This window comes from Melospiza georgiana, chromosome Z (genome assembly GCF_028018845.1).
Source record: "Melospiza georgiana isolate bMelGeo1 chromosome Z, bMelGeo1.pri, whole genome shotgun sequence".
Taxonomy (NCBI): Eukaryota; Metazoa; Chordata; class Aves; order Passeriformes; family Passerellidae; genus Melospiza; species Melospiza georgiana.
This window is the reverse complement of record NC_080465.1, coordinates 47,871,636-47,893,262: the sequence shown is the minus strand read 5'-3', so window position 1 is coordinate 47,893,262 and position 21,627 is coordinate 47,871,636. Positions and strand designations below refer to the sequence as shown.

Genomic DNA, 21,627 nt, shown 5'->3' with positions numbered 1-21,627 from the left:
TAACCTGATCAGTAGGAGACCTGCTAACATCAATGCAATTCCAGTAAAAGTAACAAAAGCATCATTAAGGTACAAAGAAACATGTTTATTAGGTACTTCTTAGAAACAATTTCAGGGGTTGAGTAAGAATATACCCAGCAGGTGCTTCATGGCAGCAGGATCTGGCAATTGGCATGACCTTGGTCATAACTTTCACCAAGAAAATAGATAACAGAGCAGTTTTAAAACTTTGTGAAAACATTAATATAGACCTGATCTCCCTAACTAGCTCAGTCTTTGTATGTTCACATAATGCATAACACCCCTCCTGTGGCTACTTCTTTTCTAATATGCCAAAACTTAGCCATTTGCATTAGGGTTTAAATACTTTACAAGCTGTCTTCAGATCTCATTCCTGACTCAGTCCTGAGGCATTACTTATCTGGTCCCTTCTCCTTTAAACTGTGACATTTGCAGTTCTACTGCAGTTTCACACATGCAGGGTCTTGTCTATATGTTAGCAAGGCTATACCATCCTGACTGAAAGTATGCCCCTATGTTCCAATTGCTGTTATGTATTTAAAACTGCCAAAATGAAGACTGCTGCTGTTTTGCATCAACCACCTCTCATAACAAATAATGCCATCAAAGTGAATTTTTGCTTCATAGTTCCATCATTCCTTTCTTTTGAATCTACCCATCTATAGCCTTCTTCCTTTACATTTTAATAACAATTAGAACCTCTTTGAGACACAGACCAGCAGCTATAGCTTATCAATACAAGCCCTCATCCAGGTCTGGACCTGCTTACTGGTACAGTGGTACTGACAAAAAAAAAATGACACTTCTCTTGTCATTAAATCAGTGATGTCAACAATCAAGAACATCAGAGTGTGGATTCTTCAGAGATACTGAAAAATCCTATCTTAAAAAGTTGATTACCTGCAACTAGTAAATTCTTCCAATACTAAAATATTTACTGTTTTTCAGACTTTAGCTGGAATGAGTTAGTCCTGACACTGCAAGTTATAACCAGGTGACAAAAATATGTCAGCCCAACACCCTTAGTATTTTGACTTTTTCACACAGAAGGTCCAGCTGTGTGGACTGCTTCTGTTACTGCCTTCCTACCTCTGATTATGTAACAGAGGATAAATAGTCAACATCCAGATTTAAAATGAAATCTTCTAGGATGCTCATTTTAAGTGTTAACTCTGTTCTAGATTTAAAAAGCTGCACAGGACAGAAGTGGTGGCAAAATGTACAGAAATCATATGTGTGCTCTTTATTTTCCAAAGATGACTATATCCACAATTTTCTTTCACAGTATTTCCTTTTTTAAACAACAAGTAAATCTAGAAGTGTTAATCCTTTAAGAAAAATGGAGTGTTTTTCCAAGATTCTGATTCTGAAAGGTAGCAAAACACTATTGTGCTGTTGTCTTTCAAAACATCATTGATACCAGAGATGTTGCAGCATGAGAATATCCAGGATGCTCGCAAGAGGCATCAGTTGCAAGAAATCTCCCATGCAAGGTTCCCTGAAGCTGTGACTGTGCCATGGGCACTGTGCAGAACGGCAACCACTTCCCACAACAGTTCAGGCTGGACTGAGAAAGAGCACAACAAAGAACTGATATTTTGTAAAATACATCAGTGCTGGAAGGCTAATCCTGGGAAACACAGTCAGACCTCTCCTTCTGCAACTCATGTGTTTATTACACTATGTATTTTCTAGTTAAACTGATAAGGCCACACTATACATCCTACTTGTGTATTAATAATGTAAATTTTATTACATGAAGTGATGCAAACAGAACTACTTCTAATTCTTGTAGATCTTATACCTTTATGATATTGATAATAATAAAGTTCTTCATTATGATAGTTTAAGCAAATTTATCAGAAATATGAAAGATAAAAAATACTAATGAATATTTATAATAATAACAACTGCTAGATAACTAATCTAACTAATTATAACAGCTATCTAATTCAATAATTCACATGGTAAATGTTACAATTCAAGATAGAGTTACTCAACTTATTTCAAGGACAGCTCAATTACAATAAAGCTCCTTTTACAAGTACATTTAAATAGTTCTGATATAGTCTAAGGATTTTATATGGTGAATGAATTCAGGTCAAGCACCAAATAAAGGACTACAAGTAATACCATTTCCATTGTCCTTAGCCGAGTTATTTCATCAAGCACAGTATATAAATGCAGGAAATTTGTCATTAAAGGGATTTGGAAAATCCCCTTGGAGAAATGCAGAAAGCATCACTGTAAATTCTCTCTCTCTCTCTCTCTCTCTCTCTCTCTTTTTAATGCATAATTCCCTTTTTTATGGATTACCAAGCAAATAGATATGATATTAAACACAGTATTAGATATATGATGTATAGGCTTAGGCTGAAGAAAATTATCAAAGTAACTAGGAAAATTAAATAGGAGCTAAGCAAACTGAGAGTGTTTTACAATGGTTGATGTGTACTCAGCAAACAGGGGCATTCTCATTTCAGGGCAACCACCGCTCTCTGGGAAATAAGTTTAAAAGTGTTTCATTTAAGTGAATTCGTGTCCACATCCATAAGGCTACAAAAAGCTAGCCAATTTAAGCAGCATTCAGTTATAATCCAGTTACAGAGTGCCACAGTTAGGCACAAACTGTCTCTTTCAGCTATGTTTTCTAGACTGTCTCATAAAGTATCTGCTTTTAAATCTGAGAATGGGAACTGTTTCACATTGCTAGCAGGGGGATTTTCAGAGATCACAGTGACATGTCCAAAGTCAACAGAGGGAAAGGCACACAGAGTTAGAAGATCCTCTAAGCAGATTGCTGACTTCTAGATATAGGATGAAAGGAGTTTCTTTGATCACATCTTAATGTTCTAGACAAGGGAAATTTGCCTCTTTCCTGACACTATTGCTGTATAACACCGTAATTTATGGCTCTAGGACTTGAAGAACAGAATTCTCACTCATTGCACAGACTTGCAAGATCTTTAGAAAGGTACATTTATCCCCACATGTATCTCATGTGCAGTGTATAACTAAAGCCAAAACCAGAAAAAGTGTCATCCTACTAATACTGTCTCATTTGAAGCCAATTTTTAAAGTTGTATTAAGAAGTAGGGACACTAGAAATATCAAACATCAAAAAGAGGAATAAAGCCATAAACAAGACTAAACAGAACAGCTACAAATTTGATGGGGTTGAATAAGGCATGCTGAGATTTATTTGTAGGTTGAAAAGCACATCTGACATCTGATTTTGATTTGACACTTTATAGAAAAGTTGTTTATGATTTTTTATGTTTTTTTTAGGATATTGAGGAATTAGAGTAGTTAATTCAATAGTTCTTATGCAAGGAAATACAAAATTACTTCTACATTTTATGAAAGTACATCAGTTACCACCACAGTGTATTTTTAAGGTGATTCCAATTAAGAGACTTTGTTTTCTTCCTCATCAAAACACAAGTTTTCAGAAGCATCTAAATCCTCTCCCTCATAAATCCAACTAAGTATGAAAGGCTAAGGGAATTGGAATCGTTCAGCCTGAGAAGAGAAGACACCTCATTATGCCTTTTGTTTACATAAAGGCAACTTACAAGAGAACTGAAGAGGTGCATTTTATATGGGCAAGCATAGCTTAAACAGAAAGGAGAGAGGTTTGCATCAGATGTCAGAAAGAAATCCTTTTCTGTGAGAATGGTGAAGCACTGGAACAGGTTGCCCGGGAAAGTGGATGCCTCGCTCCTGAAAGCGTTGAGGGCCCGGCTGGATAAGGCTGTCAGCAGCCTGGCCAAGCCGAGGCGTCCCTGCCCACGGCAGAGGGTTTGGAAGAAGATGATCTTTAAGGTGCCTTCCAGCCAAACCGTTCCTTGGTTCCACAAACACGACCGCGCAGACTGCAGGCACTAAGAACTCGGCTCCAGCGGCGGGCCGTGTCGGTGGCAGAGCTCCGGCTGTGTGTGTGTCCTGTTGGAGCAGGCCCCGCCGCCGCTGCCGGCAGCGCCACCGCCTGTCGCAGCCCTCCGTGCCCTCCGGCCGGCCCAGCCCCGTCCAGCCCTGGCCGCGGCAGCGCCCGGCGTCCGACGAGCCGCGTTTCCCATGCCCGGTTACCCTGCCCTCGTCCCGCCATCGGCCGAGAGGCCCGGGCTGAGCAAGGGCGGGCCGAGGCACCTCCGGGCAGCCGGCACCACGGGGAGCCCCTCAGCCGAGAGACAGGGATAAGGTGTTTTCCAGAAGGCACTGAAGGCTTGAACAATGCGGCCTCCAGCCGAAGCGTCTAAAACCTTCACCCCGAGGGGCTGTGTCTTCCCCCTTCCATGGTGGTGTCCTGTCACACCTAGCATCTCTGTTTTCAATAGCATCCCACGTAACTACAGCAGCAGGAGGATGAGAAGAACCTGGCACCGTATGGCTATTTCAGCACCATGGGTGATGGGGTTTAAAATCTGACATTCCTTAGGGAGTCTTTAAGCTATAGGCATGCAATGCTTGGATGTTCAAGATGATGCTGGGAAAACCGTGTGGAAAGAACAAGCATTAAGAAAAGTGTGTGGCAGCTGAGATGTCAAGGCCACTGATATGCAGGCAGGATACTGCATCAAACTGCTGACTCTGTGTTGTGGAAAACAAAAGGGAAAAAGAACTTCAGATAATTTATGAGATAAAACACATTGCAAGCCTGAACTGGTGAAGAAACCATGGCAGAGGAGGACAGTGATTAGTTTGTGAGACTGGCATGATGACATCAAGTCTTACAGGACTTACACTGAAATCTGCAGCACCCATATAGTGTGTCAGTCTGGTGTGCACCTCATAACATGTGACTTGGCTGATTGTCAGGTATCCTTATCAGCTGTTGCTATAAATTGTCCCAAATGTCTGCTCTTACATGCTTTCCTCTCCTGTCCAAACCTTTACTCACAACACTTTAAACAACACTTTCTGTCTCATTTACACCTCCCCAACATATTCTATATATACTCACATGTACAAAATCCAACAAACTCAATTCTATAAAATTATGCCAGTTCATTTCCTTGAATGTAAAGCAAAATTACCATTTGAATGAAATGTATTAGCATCATTTAAGCCACAGGTTTTTTACATAGTAATACCAATTCCTGGATTGTTTCTGATTTTACAGTCAGATACATTTTAACAAACAGTTTGCAACTGATGTACTGTGAACGTAATGAATCATTAGCACTCCCACCCACCCAAAAGTGAGAGCCAAATGTTCAGTCCTAGCAAAAACACTTGAAACGCTGTTACTTTTGAAAATAATTACAGCTGCTGGTCCTATGTATGACTTCAGCTCACAAAGTGGGAAGTGGCACTTTGATGGACTTGCAGAGGCAAAGCACAACAGACTGACAGAGCAGTAGACACACTCTGAGGTGCTTGTTTCATTGTGATATCTGCACTTCACAAATGTTGTTACTTCTGTTTCAGAAAGCTTTTCTTCAAGTGGATGTTTATGCACAGATAATTAGATAGAAAAAGCATATAGAAATTGTATATATTCCTTTTCTGCTAGTAAGCATATCACTCATTTCAGATGCTGGGTTTTTTTCAATTACAGGAAGTCAGTAATTTCCACAGAAAGTAATAGGCTCAGTTGAATTAGAAGAGAAAGGAGTGGAAATTTAGCAGCATTTTCTTAATCTGATAGTCATATATTATTCTTAATCATGGTGGCAGCTGTCTCTTACAAGAATGAAGACAATGTAAGGGAAGAAATAGAAAAACAGATCCTGTCCTATATCTATGTTCTTCAAAATCGTGATTCTTCTTCAGAAGGTCAGATGTGTTATAAAACTGTCCTGCTGCATCAACAGGATTAAGCTACAGTTGGCCTTTGCTTAAAAAAGACTGAAAAAACTGTCAAAAATGGTTGGAGGCAACCAGGCTTAATCCATTTACAGACAGCTCCCTAAAGCCATGACTAAATTCCTTAATTTTTAAAATTGGACTGCTGTTGTCGTCACTCTTCCAGACACAGCAATAAAGGTGCAAATACCAACCAGCCATCGCCTTTTTCAATGAAAAGAACTATAATTCTACTAAGTGGTGAGTTGTGAGAGGACTGCTACCATCCATACCACCTTTTTAGTGAGGTGAAAATACAGAGAAAGAGAAACAGAAAAAGTTAAGTCAAATCTTAGCCAGGCCTGAAGTAATGTAATCAACTCCTACTCACTGAGGTTGTTACTTCAATTCCAGACTGGACAGTCAAACCAAGAGCAGTAACTGAGAAATGAATGAAATGAAACCCAGATTTCCACTCATTAAAAAATGGTTAAGATTCATGCATAATGGTCAACGACAGAATCTAGGAAGTCAATTTTCCCTGAATTCTGTTTATATTGAATGCAATAGTTTTAAGATCAAGTGGAAGTATCAGCTCTGAATGTGGAGTTTTATGGCAGAAGTCCATTGATACTGCCTGTGAGCCCAAGAGTCTCTAGCTCTAGGAAAATAATGTATTTCTCTTTGTTTATGTATAGATGTCAGAAGAAATTCAGAAGTTATTGGGAGGGTTCTGAGATTAAGCTTATAAAAAGATTCCACTTGTGTAACTGTTTCAAAGGAGATAAGACAAATTACTTTTAATTTGTATATGATGTAGAATCTATTTAAGATCATCATTATAGCAGCCAAGATGGTCCCTACACCATATTAAGTTCTTTGTCTGTGCACTTATGGGAGTAAATAAAATTCTAAAATTTATTCTTCTTAGTATATTTTAAAAAATAAACTTTTAATGATTTTGAGTCCAATATGAAAGAAGTAGAATACTGAACTGGAAGGTAACTACCTATTCAAAGTAAATTTGTACAATGTTTCAGGATGGCATAACAATATATTAAATTGAAAGTAAAACAACTTAAAAATTAGAAGCCAGGTTTTATTCCTCCCCCCCCCACCCCGAATTAGTAGCCAGAGGACATTTATTTCCTCAAACATAATGTTTTGCTGGGTATTTGTGATAAATCCACCTAATAGACTCATGCACAATGACAACCACTGACCCATGTTCTTTGCCTTAGGAGTAGCCTTGAAATTCCACTCCCATTTACAGCTGGAGTGGACTACAGTCTGTTGTGCTAACATTTCCACTTCATAGGAATTACTAACACATTTCCAAAGTGTTAGTAACACTGAAGCCATGCTTTTATATTACAGGAGTTTCTGTAATGGCAATAAGCAGAAATTGAAGCCTTGAAAAATGGCCAGATAGAAATAGTGGCCAATAGTGTTAGTATCATGAATAACATTCTCTTCATGGAGAAACCCTTTACAGAAGAACACAGGAAGCAGAAGCCCTTCTGCCCTCCCCTGCCCCTTTGAAGGACAGTTTCTCTTTCCAGCCTCAGCCAACAGAACAGATTAGATGAAGTGAACAAAGTCAAGAACATTATTTCTGAGTCCTATTCCTCTGCTAATCCAATTCACAATTCAACATTAGAATTGATTGTGGGGAACAATTTTTCTATGAAAAACTCACACTTTATTTTACTGTGCCTTTGTAAACTTTTGTCAATGATCCTGACTGTCACCTGGTAACTGTCCATTCTCCAGCAATACAACCAGTAACACAACACAGAGACAAGTTTCAGAACTTCTAGAAGCAATCTTGTGGAAAGGAAAGTGGGTAGTATGGTCTTCATATATGTGATAATTTTATTTAAAGCTATGTTGCTACTGATGCTAGAGATCTGATCATAGGTAAACCAGCTTTAATGTGCTAGCCGTGAATCTGTGAGACTGTGGGTCTTAGCCTGGGGATTTATTAACACTGAGCATCTATTCTGCTGGATTAAGTCACACTGTACTTCTTCATCTCTGTTCGTGTCTGCTCACTAAACAGAATGGCTGAGAGATATTTATACGTCTCATCGTCCTCCTCATTCACAAGGCTGCCTGAGAATGCACTGGGGAAGCTCTTTCTCTGCACTGAAATATTAACACTAGCTTCCAAATAACCTTGTCTAAGCACTGCCTGATGAGGAGCTAGTCAGTAACTCAGACAGTAGAATTGTAATCTGCCTTTTCCACCAACTTGCTGAACAAATGTAAAAAATTATATTAATTACATGTTATTATGAGAAAGATGGATTTTATGGTGTATTTTTGATGGTTGGAATTGTTATTTTGAAAGAACAATATTTTTAAAGAAAAATTTTATTATATTTTTATTTTATTCTATGGAATTTTAGTCTTTAGAATACTTATGTAAACATTTTTTATTTTCCAAAGGTAATGTGGCCATAGTAGGTGTTTTATAATTCAGGTCTGCAGGATTGAGCTGTGATTGGAAATAATGCTTGCAGAACTGACATCTCACAGAACCATCAATGCATACAGTTTTCAAAAATAAACACATATGAATAAATTTATGTACACTAAGAAGTAGAAATATATATTTATTTTAACAACCAATCTTCAACAACCAACAAGAAATGGAATCCAATCTTGGAAATTATGAGCAATTTTTATAGCCCTTTTTTATAGAGAAGACTAGCTTTTTTTTGGAGAAAAGAGTTTTCAAAGAAAAACTGGCTACTGGCCTTACCACAAATATATTATTTGTTGAAATAACATTTATTCCTTTGAGCATCAACTCTGTCTTGTATGTTTAGACAATAGTATTTGTGGAACAGAATTGTGCCCTTCTCTTTTGCAATGCATACTGAGGCTACAAGGAGCCTTTTTCTCCCCTGAGAACTTCCCACACCATGGTTTTTCATTGCATCATATCTTACAGCCACTCCTACCTTCTAGGGATCAAATAAACCAAACCCAAAACAGAAGTCAAGGGAGTATAAATCTGCAAGGAAGGTGGAACTGCACTAGACCAAAGAAAAGTGTTGCAAAAGTGTTGTAAAAGAGTGATTGGTGCTGCAGTTTCAGATTTTACTCAGCAAAGCAAAAACTGTCAGATTTCATCAGATTTAATCGTTTGTGAGAATCAGCAGAAGCAAGGCAAACAGGCTTTGGTTTTACAATGTCATACAGCGAATATCTATGGCTGATAGGTAACATGCTTACATACATTTCCAATGAAATCACGTGCAGAAGCACATTATGTCTACATGGTTTAACAATGGACTGTTGCTCTCCCATGTGAAAGGCATAAACATGCTAAGTCAGCTGCTTGCTTTTTGGGAATACCACCTTGAACTGCAAAAACATATATGGCTGTAGGGCTAACACTTCTCTGCTCATCTCCTTGATGTGATAGGTTTTCAGAGTTGAAGATTGTATGAAGAATGATGAGATTCAGACAAACAGATCAGATTGTGATGAGATTCATGAGATAAAATTTGATGAGATTCAAATTCTCTTTATATTATATTAGATATGTAAAAAATATTTTGAGATTCACTCCATAACCCACAAAATAAAAACAAAAAAGAGGAAAAAAAAGGGAAGCCAGCAGAGAAGAAATGTATTTCTGCAGCTGAAATGCTGAAATAGATCATACATACATACAGGGCAGAGAAAGGGCAGAATACAAAACACAATTTGAGGGTCAGATAGCATTTGCCATTGCTTGTAGTAGCTGCAATACAATTTAAAAGAATCAACCTACACAAAATTCTGTTTTTGACTTTTCCCTTTGAAAAGCAGAGTTCAAACCCAGTAGTATTAATAGCAAAACCAACCACATCTACAATAATGATAACAACAAGATTAAAGACTCCTCCCAAACCAAATACTGTTTTCTTTCTCATTAGTTGCCTACCGTCATCTGTTGGACCTTCCCAAATCCTGCTGATACCATTTAGGTAGCTCAGCTTTCCAGGTTTTGAAACTCTTGCTTGATTTTCTCCTTCACTTCTATGGCACAGACTTCTTCCTGGGCTTTCTATTCTAGTCATCTTTGCACTCCTTAAATTAAAGACTGATTAGTCAATAGATCTTGTGGTATGTGCACTAAGTTATTAACATATGATGTACTTGGTACAAAGGGAATTTGTAAATGCTTGCTAATCCAATAGTCACTTCTGTAAAATGCTCCTGATTTAATTCACATTTTTTTAGTACAGTAGTAAGCAATATAGTGGCTAAATTTACTCGACTGCATATAATCCTACCTTCCTTATTGCAATTAAGAAAAGAAAATTTTTATTTTTATCATAATATCCTACAATTTAAGCAATAGGTCCTAAATTTTTGTCTCTCATCTGTATTTTTTATTTGGCTTAACATCTGTCCAAATTCATATCTAATTTAAACGTTCAAATATAAATATTATTGCAGAATATAATTTAAAATTCTGTGTGCAGAAGGAATAATTAATCAGATTGGCATATTTGTGCTAACATTTGAATGCAAATATTTGGGAATAATTTTTAATATTTCATAACAACTAAAACTATATGCATGTGACCTCAGCTACTTCATTAACTCAGAATATCATCATAATGGGAATAAAATCAAAGCTTCCAAGTACAAAAAAAGTTTGCCTCTACTTAAATAATCTTCTTAATGGTGAGCTGATTAAGGACAATGATAAAAGAACGTAAATTTTACAATTCTGTTAACAGAAAGGAAGAGTCATTGAGCTATGAAAACCTGGCTGAGTACTATGGTTTGGGTTTGATTAGGAAATTTTAAAGTCATACCTTGGCACATTTAATATTTCAAGTGAGAACAGTAAGAACAGACAGTAAGAACTACTGTCTCTTTCACGGCCTCCCATCATTCCTTCCAAAGCCCCCCAGTCAAATTTGGTAAAATCTTCACTGCAACTCTTCCCTGACAAGCCTCTGGTAGAGAATACTTTAGAATATTTGGGACGATGCTAGGCCGCCCACTGCTGGTGTTCCTCATGGATAGTTACACCAAAGTAATGTCCACTGGATAACTCAGGTAATGCCCACTGGATAACACTGCCTTTTCGCACAGGCAGCGTGGGGGCTCCCTGAGACACTTGCCTGCCTCCCCTGACTATAAAGAATGCATGTGGTTGTTCAGAGGGATTTGATACCAAGAGAGCCAACTGGAAGCATAAAGCATAGGGGCATGTCTGAATACATGACTGCACACCAATCAGTTGTTTCCATGATGAACAGTTTCCACTGTCCAAGATTTTCTGAGCTTCTGAGTTACCAAACATTGGAAAAAGAGGTCTTTTTGCATTAATATATTTCAATTTTTGGCCTGAGAGAAGAAGACTGAATTTTAGGCATTGCTTATTCCTTAAATTTTTAATCCTAGTTCTTAAAAATGAGCAGTAGGCATTAGTGGGTATTCCTACCACCAGACCTGGAATTACACCTTTCAGTTGAAGATGAGTCATTTTGCAGGATGTAAAGCAAAACACACGAGGACACAGGGAGAAAATGCAGAAAAGGGAAGCTTTGTTGTATCTTGTCTCCAGGGCTGTCTGACCATGGCTTCTGGCCACTCTGATTCACTGCTGTGTTCAGGCTCCTTACTCAGGAACCTGCATACAATAAAAGCAGAACTTATGCACTTCAATGGGTGATTTCAACGTAGCCCTTAATTTTTAAATGGATGCGCAGGAAAGTGAATAGGCTGGAATAGGCCAGTTTCTCAGTAATCTATTAAAGGAAAAATATCTACTTTTAAATAAATCTTTTAGACTGAACAGGTGATAATGTGTCCCTGATCAGAAATGAAAGATGTGAAAAGAAGGTACATCCAGACTGCAACCAAGTCATACTGGAAACCACATCTGCTTCAGTTTTATTTTCTATATTCATCAGACAAGGGACTGCATTTGTAATAGAAAGGAGAAAAATGACACAGGCAAGAGTCCTATTTTTCTTTCTGATTCTTCTCAACTCTGTCTTAAAAACAAAGCTACATTTCACTCTTTCCAGTTGTTTTTCTGTTGTTACGAATACAATAAATACAGCCTGGGGTCAAGTACAGTTTTCTGCTGTACTACACTAACAGTGCTTGTAAGGGACACAGGCTGAAAGGAGAAGAGGCACATGAAGCTTGTCACCCTGTTTCTCTTTCCAGTGAAGTGGACAGTTTGGGTGAAACAGTGATATAAGGACTTTTACTGGTGCAGCAAAATATGAGACCAATTTGAAAGTAAGAAGCAAAGATTTATGTGGGGCTGCATATCAGATTATTGATGTGGAGATTAATAATGCCTCTGATGTTTTCTTTTTAAATGTATCCCTAGTCTAACTCCAAAATGTGTGAGTCTGAAACAAAATCAAGGCTCCACTACACTGCAGTCTTATGAAAAGTAACCTGAAGTGCTGGATAAAGATAAAAAGCAAAGGTCAGCCCTATGATGGGTTCTAGTCTCTATGCACTTTTATAACCACCACATATTTCTACTGAAACAGACTGCTAAAAAATTGAATTCATACACAAGGGCTGAGTGTTGTTGTCTACTCTCTGCAAAACATCCCCTTTTATTTTCTAATTTTTGTTTCAAGTGGTTATTTTTAATTACATGGCATTCCTGTCAGGAATATCATAAACTATGACATGTATTTCTTTGTTTAACTTCCTATTTTATGAAAGCTTACATATTTGCCCATCAGGTATCAGTGTTGAAGAGTGCTATTCAAATATATAGAGTGTCTATTTTGTGCCCTGGTTTTATTCACTTCCTTGGATGTGAGATGATACATGAACAGCTTATCTGGTTCAAAACCAAGCCAGTCCTCTTCCTGCTGTTCTGCCTTGAGGTTAATCACTGTTCTGCAAACCCACTCACCCTAAAAGAGCTCTACATATAGATTTCATTTGAAGCCTTCGGGTTAGAAAACTTTCGCAACATTAATTAAAACTCTACAAATCAAGATGAAGAATGCATTCCGCAAGCCTTCACAGTTGTATCCTGTTAATAACAGCCTCTTCCCTAAACTAATGCAGCTGAACTGGGGACAACACTTTTTAAAAGGAAAACCATTTTACTGAATGACTCCATTTAAGCAGCTGTTTTTTAAAATTGTAGCACATGAAAGTACTGCACAAGCTAAGACACTGAAAATTCTTTTTCAGAATGCAAGCAAATAGGGATTCCATTTATTACTATCAAATGCTCACAAACTCTGCATGTACAAGGAATAAAGCTGCTAATTCAGCCCCAAAGACGAGGAAATTACTTTGAAGGTCTGCGTGGGGAGCTGACTGCCGGTTCTTCGATGCCTTACCTGTTAGCTACATACCTTACTTCCTATGGGTCAGGGGATGTATGAATGAATTTCAGTCTGAATGTAATTTCTGCCCCGTATCTCACAGAGCAATATGATTTTGTTTGTGTTGTGGCTAACAAGGCTATAAGTGAGATAACTCTCTGTTTGGTGATCATGACCTAGATACGGACTTTTAATGATTAACTGAAAAGAGTCCCTGACATAAATATGGCTGTTTTCCAAATCTGTCCTATTTACAAAAAATATTACTGCTTGTTTAAGAAAACAATATACAGATCACTTGAAAGTGCTTTTCACAGTAAAGGTGGGGAACCGGTTCAACTCCACTAGATTTGTTCAGCTCCACCAAAGCTGATGATTATCAATCCTATATTCAAACATTTGGAAAATTATGAGTTTGTTTTGCAAAAAGAAGATAGCTGAAGCTAGCTAAAACAACCAATATCTGCATTGCTATTTGGTTATGGAACTTCATGTGTCAGATGGAGGGATTTTAATGGAAGCTAAATCTAAATATGCTCCGAGCTGCAAAATATAAATGTTTATTTTTCTCTACTATTAGAATTCATAGAATCATAAAATGGTTTGAGTTGGAAAAGGCTTTAAAGACCATCTAGTTTCAACACCTTCCACTAGACCAGGTTGCTCAGAGCCCCTGCTCAAACAATTCCATCCAGGGGTGGAACATTCAGATCTTCTCTGAGCAACGTGGTCCAGGCCCTCGCCACCCTCAGAATTTCTTCTTAATGTCTACTGTAAATCTGTCCTCTTTCAGCTTAAAAACCTTTCCCCTTGTCCTATCATGACAAACACGTGTAAAGAGCCCCTCTTCAGCTTTCTGTAGGCCCCTTTATGTACTCGAAGGCTACATAAAGGGGCCTACAGGAAAGCTGAAGAGGTAACATATGTAGGATCACCCTCCACTTCTCTAAACAGAACAACACACGTCCATCAGCCTGTCCTCACAGGAGAGGTGCCCCAGCTCTCTCTGATCATCCCTGATCATGGCTTCCTCTGGACTGGCTCAAGCAGGGAAAAGCCTTTTCTGTGCTGGGGGGCCCAGATCCAGGTGCAGTACTCCAGGTGAGAGCTCATGCAATGAATTCAGCAAGGCCTTCAACACTGTCTCTCACAGTATCATCATAAGCAAACTCTGGAAGTGTGGACTGGATGAGTGGGCAGAATTGTAGAATAAAACTGGCAAGCTTAATCCTCAAGTCACAGATAGTTCCTTTGTTTTGGAAACAAAATATTTGTATTTCACTGGTTGTGCTAAGAGAACTACTGTCAGTTTGAAATGAAACACCAGAAAATATGATTCATAGTGAGAGAAATCTCTCTTTTGGTTGAAGTACAGAACACCATGCATAAGAGCAGCAAACCCTGTTATTTCAGGCTGGTTGTGGTCATGAGAAAGAGATGACACTTGTAGGAAATTCAAATCCTTTTGAAGACTTTGAACAGAGGTAAGTTTTCATCTCTGCTTATTCACACTGACTATAGTCAAAACTGATATTTACATTCCAGAGTTTAAAGAAAGTATGAAAGGCACCATCTTGAAATTCTATTGTTACATGAAAAGCTCCCATGTCCTGCTCCCCAATTTGTCTGCAAAAGGAACACTCAGCATGCTATAGCACAGCCGTCTGATAATGAACATGTCATTGATATTCATTAGCTTCTCTCAACACAGTTTACAATAAGGATTCATGTGGATATACTGAATAGAAAGGACTTTATTTTGATCACAACTGCTACATATTTAGATTGAAAAATCACCATAAATTTTAAGACTACCAGGGTGGCTGTTGCTTCTAAGAATTTGAACAGATGACTCCTGTGCTGTTTCACTTCTCAATGGCATAGTTTCTTACTTTTTTGCTAAGGTATGCTGCCATAGATTTATGCCTCACGGTGAATTCTTAAAATAGCAAATGAGAGAATTTTGCTCTTGCTTTTTTAGTTACTTGCCTTTACCAGATTGCTTCTCATATTTCCTTTGTTGATACCCCGATATCTTCTGCAGTAGTTCACTTCTGTGATCATCTCTTTCCTCAGAGAGAATCTTCCCAGAGACATGTCTTTAGCAACATAAAATCTCCATCTTAAGTGTCTGTTTTCTGATTTATCATCAATATAGCTTAGTGACACTGTGCCCTCCAGTCACCTAGATTGCTACCTTGCCTGTAAGTTCTTGCTGAGATTGCAAGCTGAGCCATCTGGATGATATGATGGGGGTCTACCCTAGCTGGTGTATTTTTCTGGACACTCCATGACACAAGTTCTAAGAACAGCAAAACCAGGAGGATTTCTCAGCAGGAAGGATCTCTATAAGATACATTTTGAATGTTCCCCACAAAAATTCAAAAAACTTAGTTGCATGCGAAAGGGCTTTCAATTATTCTTTGAATTATAGCAGAAGTGTTTTTAATCTTCCTTCTTAACACACTGCTGTTAAGACATTTCACTAGGATTCTATATGCCCCAAGAACAAACCTATGCATATTTCTGCACTGATGCCATTAAATTAGTTGCCATGGAAATATCAAAACCAGCTTATAACTAAGAACGGGCAAACCTTTTCATGCAAAATAGTATCCAGCCTCAATTTCCATTCAATAGTCAAAATGAACTGTAGCCATTTTCATGCTTTATAGTGGCTTAATATCTTTGTTATATCATTAAAGTCTTTCAACCACTTATATCCAGCGCACACAGGCTTCAGATCATCCTGTTCAGTGCATAATTTGGGCACAGAAATTCCAGCAGCATCTCTGAGAAATCAGACTAAATTAAATTAGACTAAATTATCCTTACTATTCTTTGCCTTTTATTGCTGCCTTTGAATTTATTGGCAAATAAAGAATTTTCTAGATTAATTGGAGAGCTAACTGTGGTACTTTCTTTCTAAACTTTAAAATATCAGATGATTTATGTCTGACATGTAGAGTTCACTCTGAGGATTAACTGAATCGAAACCTTCAGATCAGGAAAAATTTAAAAAGAGCAACAGCATCTTCCAACAGATAGTGTTTTGGGTCCTGCTGTCTGAACAGCTTCTCCTGCTGGAGAAAAGAAGTCGACCTCAGGCAAACAGCTGTGAGGGCATGTAAGGTAGTGTTCCCTGGCATGCACATCTTCTTTTCTGGATATAATTTTCTTTTACTATCATGAATTTCACTATGTTTTCTAAAGTTAGTCCCTTGGAGTTAAAGAAAGAGCCCTGTACTTGAGTTAACATATTTCTGGATTACTCTGCTATGAGACAACTCACAAAATCAAAAATAGATATAGTATTCATAACTGAAACGGTTTATAGAGAGCAATCTGAAACCAATGCCCAGAATTACTTCTTCGAGAAATATATTAAGAAAGGATCATTAATATAATTGGTTTACATATATAGATATATCTTCTTACTATTATTTAACTAACTGCCTTTCTGTTTATAGTATAGATTTAAACACATAACCTTCTGTCTCCTGATGAGCTCTACACACAAATGTTCATAGTGTATGACCTCCTAGGAGAATAAAACTGAAAAGAACTGCCAAGACCAGGTCCTTTTAAGGTGAGAGGTTAGCTGAAAAAACCCATTGATTTTAACACATTCCAGAGCCTAAAGGCAGAAATCATTGAACATTGAAAAGCTACATTGCTCCTCAAAATTGCTGATGTACCATTTTTTTCTTAGAGATACAAATGTATAATTCAATTAAAAAGATGAGGTGTTTTGAAAATTATGGAAAATTGTGTTTATGGTTGTGGTTAAAATGATAATTTGCCTGTTTAGTAAGTGTCTGTATACTTTCATCAAGAAGAAAAGCAAATACTCTTTTACTCTGACAGAACACAATAGAGAAAGTAACACCCAGAAAATAACATAGTGTAAGTTGTGAATTAATATGTTGTAAAAAATATGGGGTCCAATAAAGTGCATTTCCATAAAGAAAAACAAGACAAAGTTGCCATCAAAATAACCAAAAGTAGTGTGGGGTAAAATTTTCCAAAATATTAATGTCATTTGCACTGCTAGTCTTGTTTTTAAGTCAATGCTTCCTTAGAAATGATTCTATGTTTTAAAATGAAATTTCTTCCTCATACAAATGTTATAAAAATAGGATTTACAATTCTAAATCAGAAAATTCAGTTTTGAACATTTCTCCTCATAGCATACGCACTTTTAAAGTGAAGACTTTGTGCCTGCATAGCTACAGAACTCTACATCCCAAAAAGAAAGATGAATAGATTCCTCATATCCATTTTTTTTCTACCAGATTTCTTTGTAAAAAGTTAATTATTTTATTCATGAGATGGTCAGACACTGGTATATAAGGAAAAATATTTGGGAAAGAACTTAAATTAAAACTGGAATAATAAAATAGAAATCAGACGTTAACAGGACTGAACACTAGGAGTCACCAATTTGAGTCACTATGTGACTCAAAAACTCAAAACCTCTTTGATAAAACAAATATAGGGATATGAAACAATATAAGTATATGAAGTAATATATATTTACTATTATATTTACTATTTCAGTTAGATGCTTTTTATAAATAAATTATTCTTACCTGTTATAGTTGCTTTGTTAATAGATGGTTGGCTACACATTGGTGATCTTCTGTGAAAAAGGAAATGAAAAAAGGTTTAAGCCTGAAAAATTCACTGATGACTGAATTCTTGAACAACACAACAGAAAATACATTACCTGGGAATTTATTTGGGAACTCCAGAACAGGAAAATTTTAGAAACTTATAGGTTTATTAAAAGCCTGCCTAATCACATCTAGAGCAAATACATAGTTTGAAATGTGACTTATAAACATATACAAAGACATTATTTTCTTTGAAATGCTAATTACTTCTAGGTTTCAACAATGCATGCTTTGGGTGAGGGAAATGACTTCACTACATTTGCCAGTGTAACTAACATTAGTGTTAACTGTGATGCTGTAACATGACTGGAGAGAGATCATATTTATGCTGCCTAATTTATAGTTATTAACTCCTCTGGGTAGGTTGGGTATCACTACCTTGAATGAGTGAAGAAGAGTTCTAGGTTCAGATCATGCAAGCAGATCTCAGTGAGGGCAGTTCCTGCTCCCTCTGTTTCATCTGCAATACTCAGGCTGTGCCTGAATGGTCATCTCTGAATGATCTTAGACGTATGACTACTTTATCTAAAATCACATAAGGTGAAAAAACCTACTCCAAGTTTATGCAAGGACAACAACTGCAAGATCAATTAGAAGGCAAGGGGGCTATTGTCTCAGCCACCAACTATAACATGTTTAGGGGATTAATAAACTTATTTCTCATCATTGATTTATGCAGGTTTGGTGGCACAGACTGAAATCTATAACTCATATTTGTCTTCTTAGCTTACATAAAAAAAAACTATCACTGCAAAAAGTTCAGTGGCCAAAAAATGACACTCACTTGCTGGGTGCCCGGTCTTGTAAATTGGTTAATGCAGCAAAGTTATTCCGGACAGTACGCAGGCTGGCCAGAACCTGGAACAAAAAAAGTGGTTTCAGTATCAATTTCTGCATAAGTGAGACTGATCTATCTCTGCTCCACTGTGCTGAAAGAAAATGGAAAGCACGTTGCAAAACCACTGTAAAAGGTTTTCTGGGCAGGTTAGTCTGGATACTTTGGCAATTATTTAACAATAATATGTCTGTAATACAAAGTCAGTACTTTACCTCTATTATTTTGTTCCCCTCATAAACAAATCATTTTCTGTCTGAAGGAAGGCTGACTTGCAGGGGAGGAAATTATTTTTACATAATTCTACTTATTTCTTTAAAATAACAAGAAAAGCATTTGAGTCTGGAAGATAATAGTCCATTCAACCCTAATACTTCAGGCATAAGAAATAATTACAGTTTTATTGCAGTTCGGTCCCCACAAACTCCAAAGGACAAAGGGAATGAGATTGTCTAGACTACCAGGAAAAGTAAAAAAGTAGAAGTATCTCCTCTAAGAGGCACAGTTGATTTAGGGACTCAGTGCAGAAGGCCAGGAGAAGTTATCCCCTGAGAGGCAGAAAAAGTCTGCAGACTCTTACAAGCTTTATGCATTGGGGAAGACAACATAGATGAACTGCTTCCTTTCTGGGCTTAAGATGTAAGATAGCAGACAGTGAATGCAGTGGAGTGTCTTTATGTTATAAGTGGCATAGGCACTCTCTTGTGAAGACAGCAAGGTAACATACAAAAGATTTTGTGCCATGTGATGGTAAAAAAGTGAACCTCTCTGTCAGGGGAGAGGTTGTTCAGCTGATGTCAGAGAGGAACCATGAGTTTATGGGAGCTAGGCCGGAAATGGGAGAAAGCAGCAACACTAATCATTGGTATGTCTTTGCAGAAGTTGGGCTTCGTTTTTTCTCAGCCCAGATTGGGCTTGGTTCCTGGTGAGCCCATCTGACGAATAACAAAAGCAGCAATGAGGAGCTGGGTTTCAGAGATCTGGGTTGAGGAGTGCACAACCCTCTTTTCATAGCACCTTAAATGTATGCAGGAGGTAGGAAGTGAGTAGGACATCGAAGAAAAAAGAGAATAAATTAATGAAAGTTTGTAACAAAATGTTAAGAACTAGCAATGACTCACAGTGGTCAATTACCTCATTGGAGGTAATTTCCAGAGAAGTGAAGATAAAAAAAATACTTTTGTCTAACGAAACAGTATTAATCTGTTATGTTTATTAATCTGTTATGTTTTTCCTTCCAAAAATCAGGAAGCAAACTGACTTATATTTAATTCAGCATGGATTTAAACCAATTAAATATGTCATCAAATTTGCATATTCGGGGCACAGTGGAGATTTCAGAGTATTTTATAAAAGGCCCTTGCTTAATATTTTCTCTCCTAGTAAAAGATGATGGTTTTACCCATAACAAGGACTTGATTGAGTCTTATAAACACTGAATCTCTTCAAAACATAATTAAATATATAATAAAGTATTTAATATTCTTTTAACAGCTTATTATTTGATCAAAGCAACCTAAATAGTGTGGCTGAAGCTGCCACATGTGCTTATATGTGGCATATATATGTATGACATATGACATATATAATATAATATAATATAATATAATATAATATAATATAATATAATATAATATAATATAATATAATATAATATAATATAATATAATATAATATAATATAATATAATATGTAATATATGACATATAATATATAATATTATGTGTTATATATTATATATTGTATATTATATTACATAATACATATTATAAATTATATATATAATACATACTATATTCTTATAAAATTCTTATTTGACACTGCTCTGGGACTTAACCTTTCTCTCTCCATTCATCTTCAATCACATATGACTTCATACAGTAATTTGACTTTAATTCCTATCTGTTTTGGAGTAAAACCCATCATCATTGGTTCAAGGAAAAGCAATGTTAATTTTGCATACTTTATAAGGAAGCTCTCTTTTGAAAAACTGTGGCTTTTTAATCTGAATTATAAAGAATTTTGAACCAGTATTTTATAAACCAGAATCTAAATAGAAAAAACAAGTCTGGTTTTGTAAGGGAACATAAGTGTTCTGGGTAAAATTTATCTCATGTCCAAAAATCTCAATGTATTTAATTCATAAAATATGTTCAAGTGCAGAAATTGTAATTAGAAAAATAACAGAATAACAGGAATCAGAGATTTGTCTCAATCATGAGTGCCTGCTACAGTATTTGGAAGAGATAAAAGGTGTTTGTCATGCTGTTGTACTTCAAATTTTCAGATAATCAAAAAGTGTTAAGAAAAAGAGGTATAGTTAGCAGAGTGGGAGGTTTATGACTTTCTCTTGAAACACTTTTCTTGTTTCAGGCAAACATATATAATATCAACAACAGAAAAGAACTGGTTTGACCATTTTGTCTTTAAATAACAAGGCCTTGTGAGAAATATGACAAAGCTGTTCCTACCTGAGCAAATGGTGTCACAATCAAATCATCTCCATGTCTGAAAAAAAAATAAAAAATAAGGAGAGTTGCGAGTTAGAAAAATTTGCTGCTTTAACAGAAATAAAATCAGGTTTTATAACACAGTACAGGTAACTCCAGTTTTATTCTTCTGCAATTACACTTTATTATGTTACACACACACTCTGAAAAGCAAGTACCAACTTAGTTATTGCCCAGCTGCCTGGCAAGTCTATGGGAATGTTGACAGACCGGCCACTTTCTGTGCCGTGGGTATGGCAGGTGACTGACCATCCGGGATTAATCCACAGACATGTCATCCCAAAGGATAGAGGTGAGTGTTCCAAAAGTGACTCCAAAGGCAGAAATACAATATGTTTTTAATTTTCTTGTACTTCCCTGTAGTGAATTTACCATGAATTATAAGCTGCAACTTCTAACAGAAACTAATATTGATTTGCTGCTATTTTAATATTATTCAAGTTTAAGTATAAAATATGAGTTTTGAA

The 21,627-nt window shown here is 36.8% G+C and overlaps 1 protein-coding gene across 3 annotated transcripts in view; it reads right to left on the bottom strand.

Moving 5' to 3' along the window:
- PDE4D (phosphodiesterase 4D) overlaps nucleotides 1-21,627 on the bottom strand; it is a 347,631-nt gene that overhangs the window by 59,589 nt on the left and 266,415 nt on the right. For all 3 annotated transcript variants that reach the window (XM_058044061.1, XM_058044062.1, XM_058044064.1), the window contains exons 3-5: nucleotides 21,122-21,158; nucleotides 18,600-18,673; nucleotides 17,732-17,781 (exon numbers count right to left, since the gene is read on the bottom strand). In XM_058044061.1, coding sequence (XP_057900044.1) covers nucleotides 17,732-17,781; nucleotides 18,600-18,673; nucleotides 21,122-21,158 — 161 coding nt within the window. The remainder of the gene's footprint in view (nucleotides 1-17,731; nucleotides 17,782-18,599; nucleotides 18,674-21,121; nucleotides 21,159-21,627) is intronic.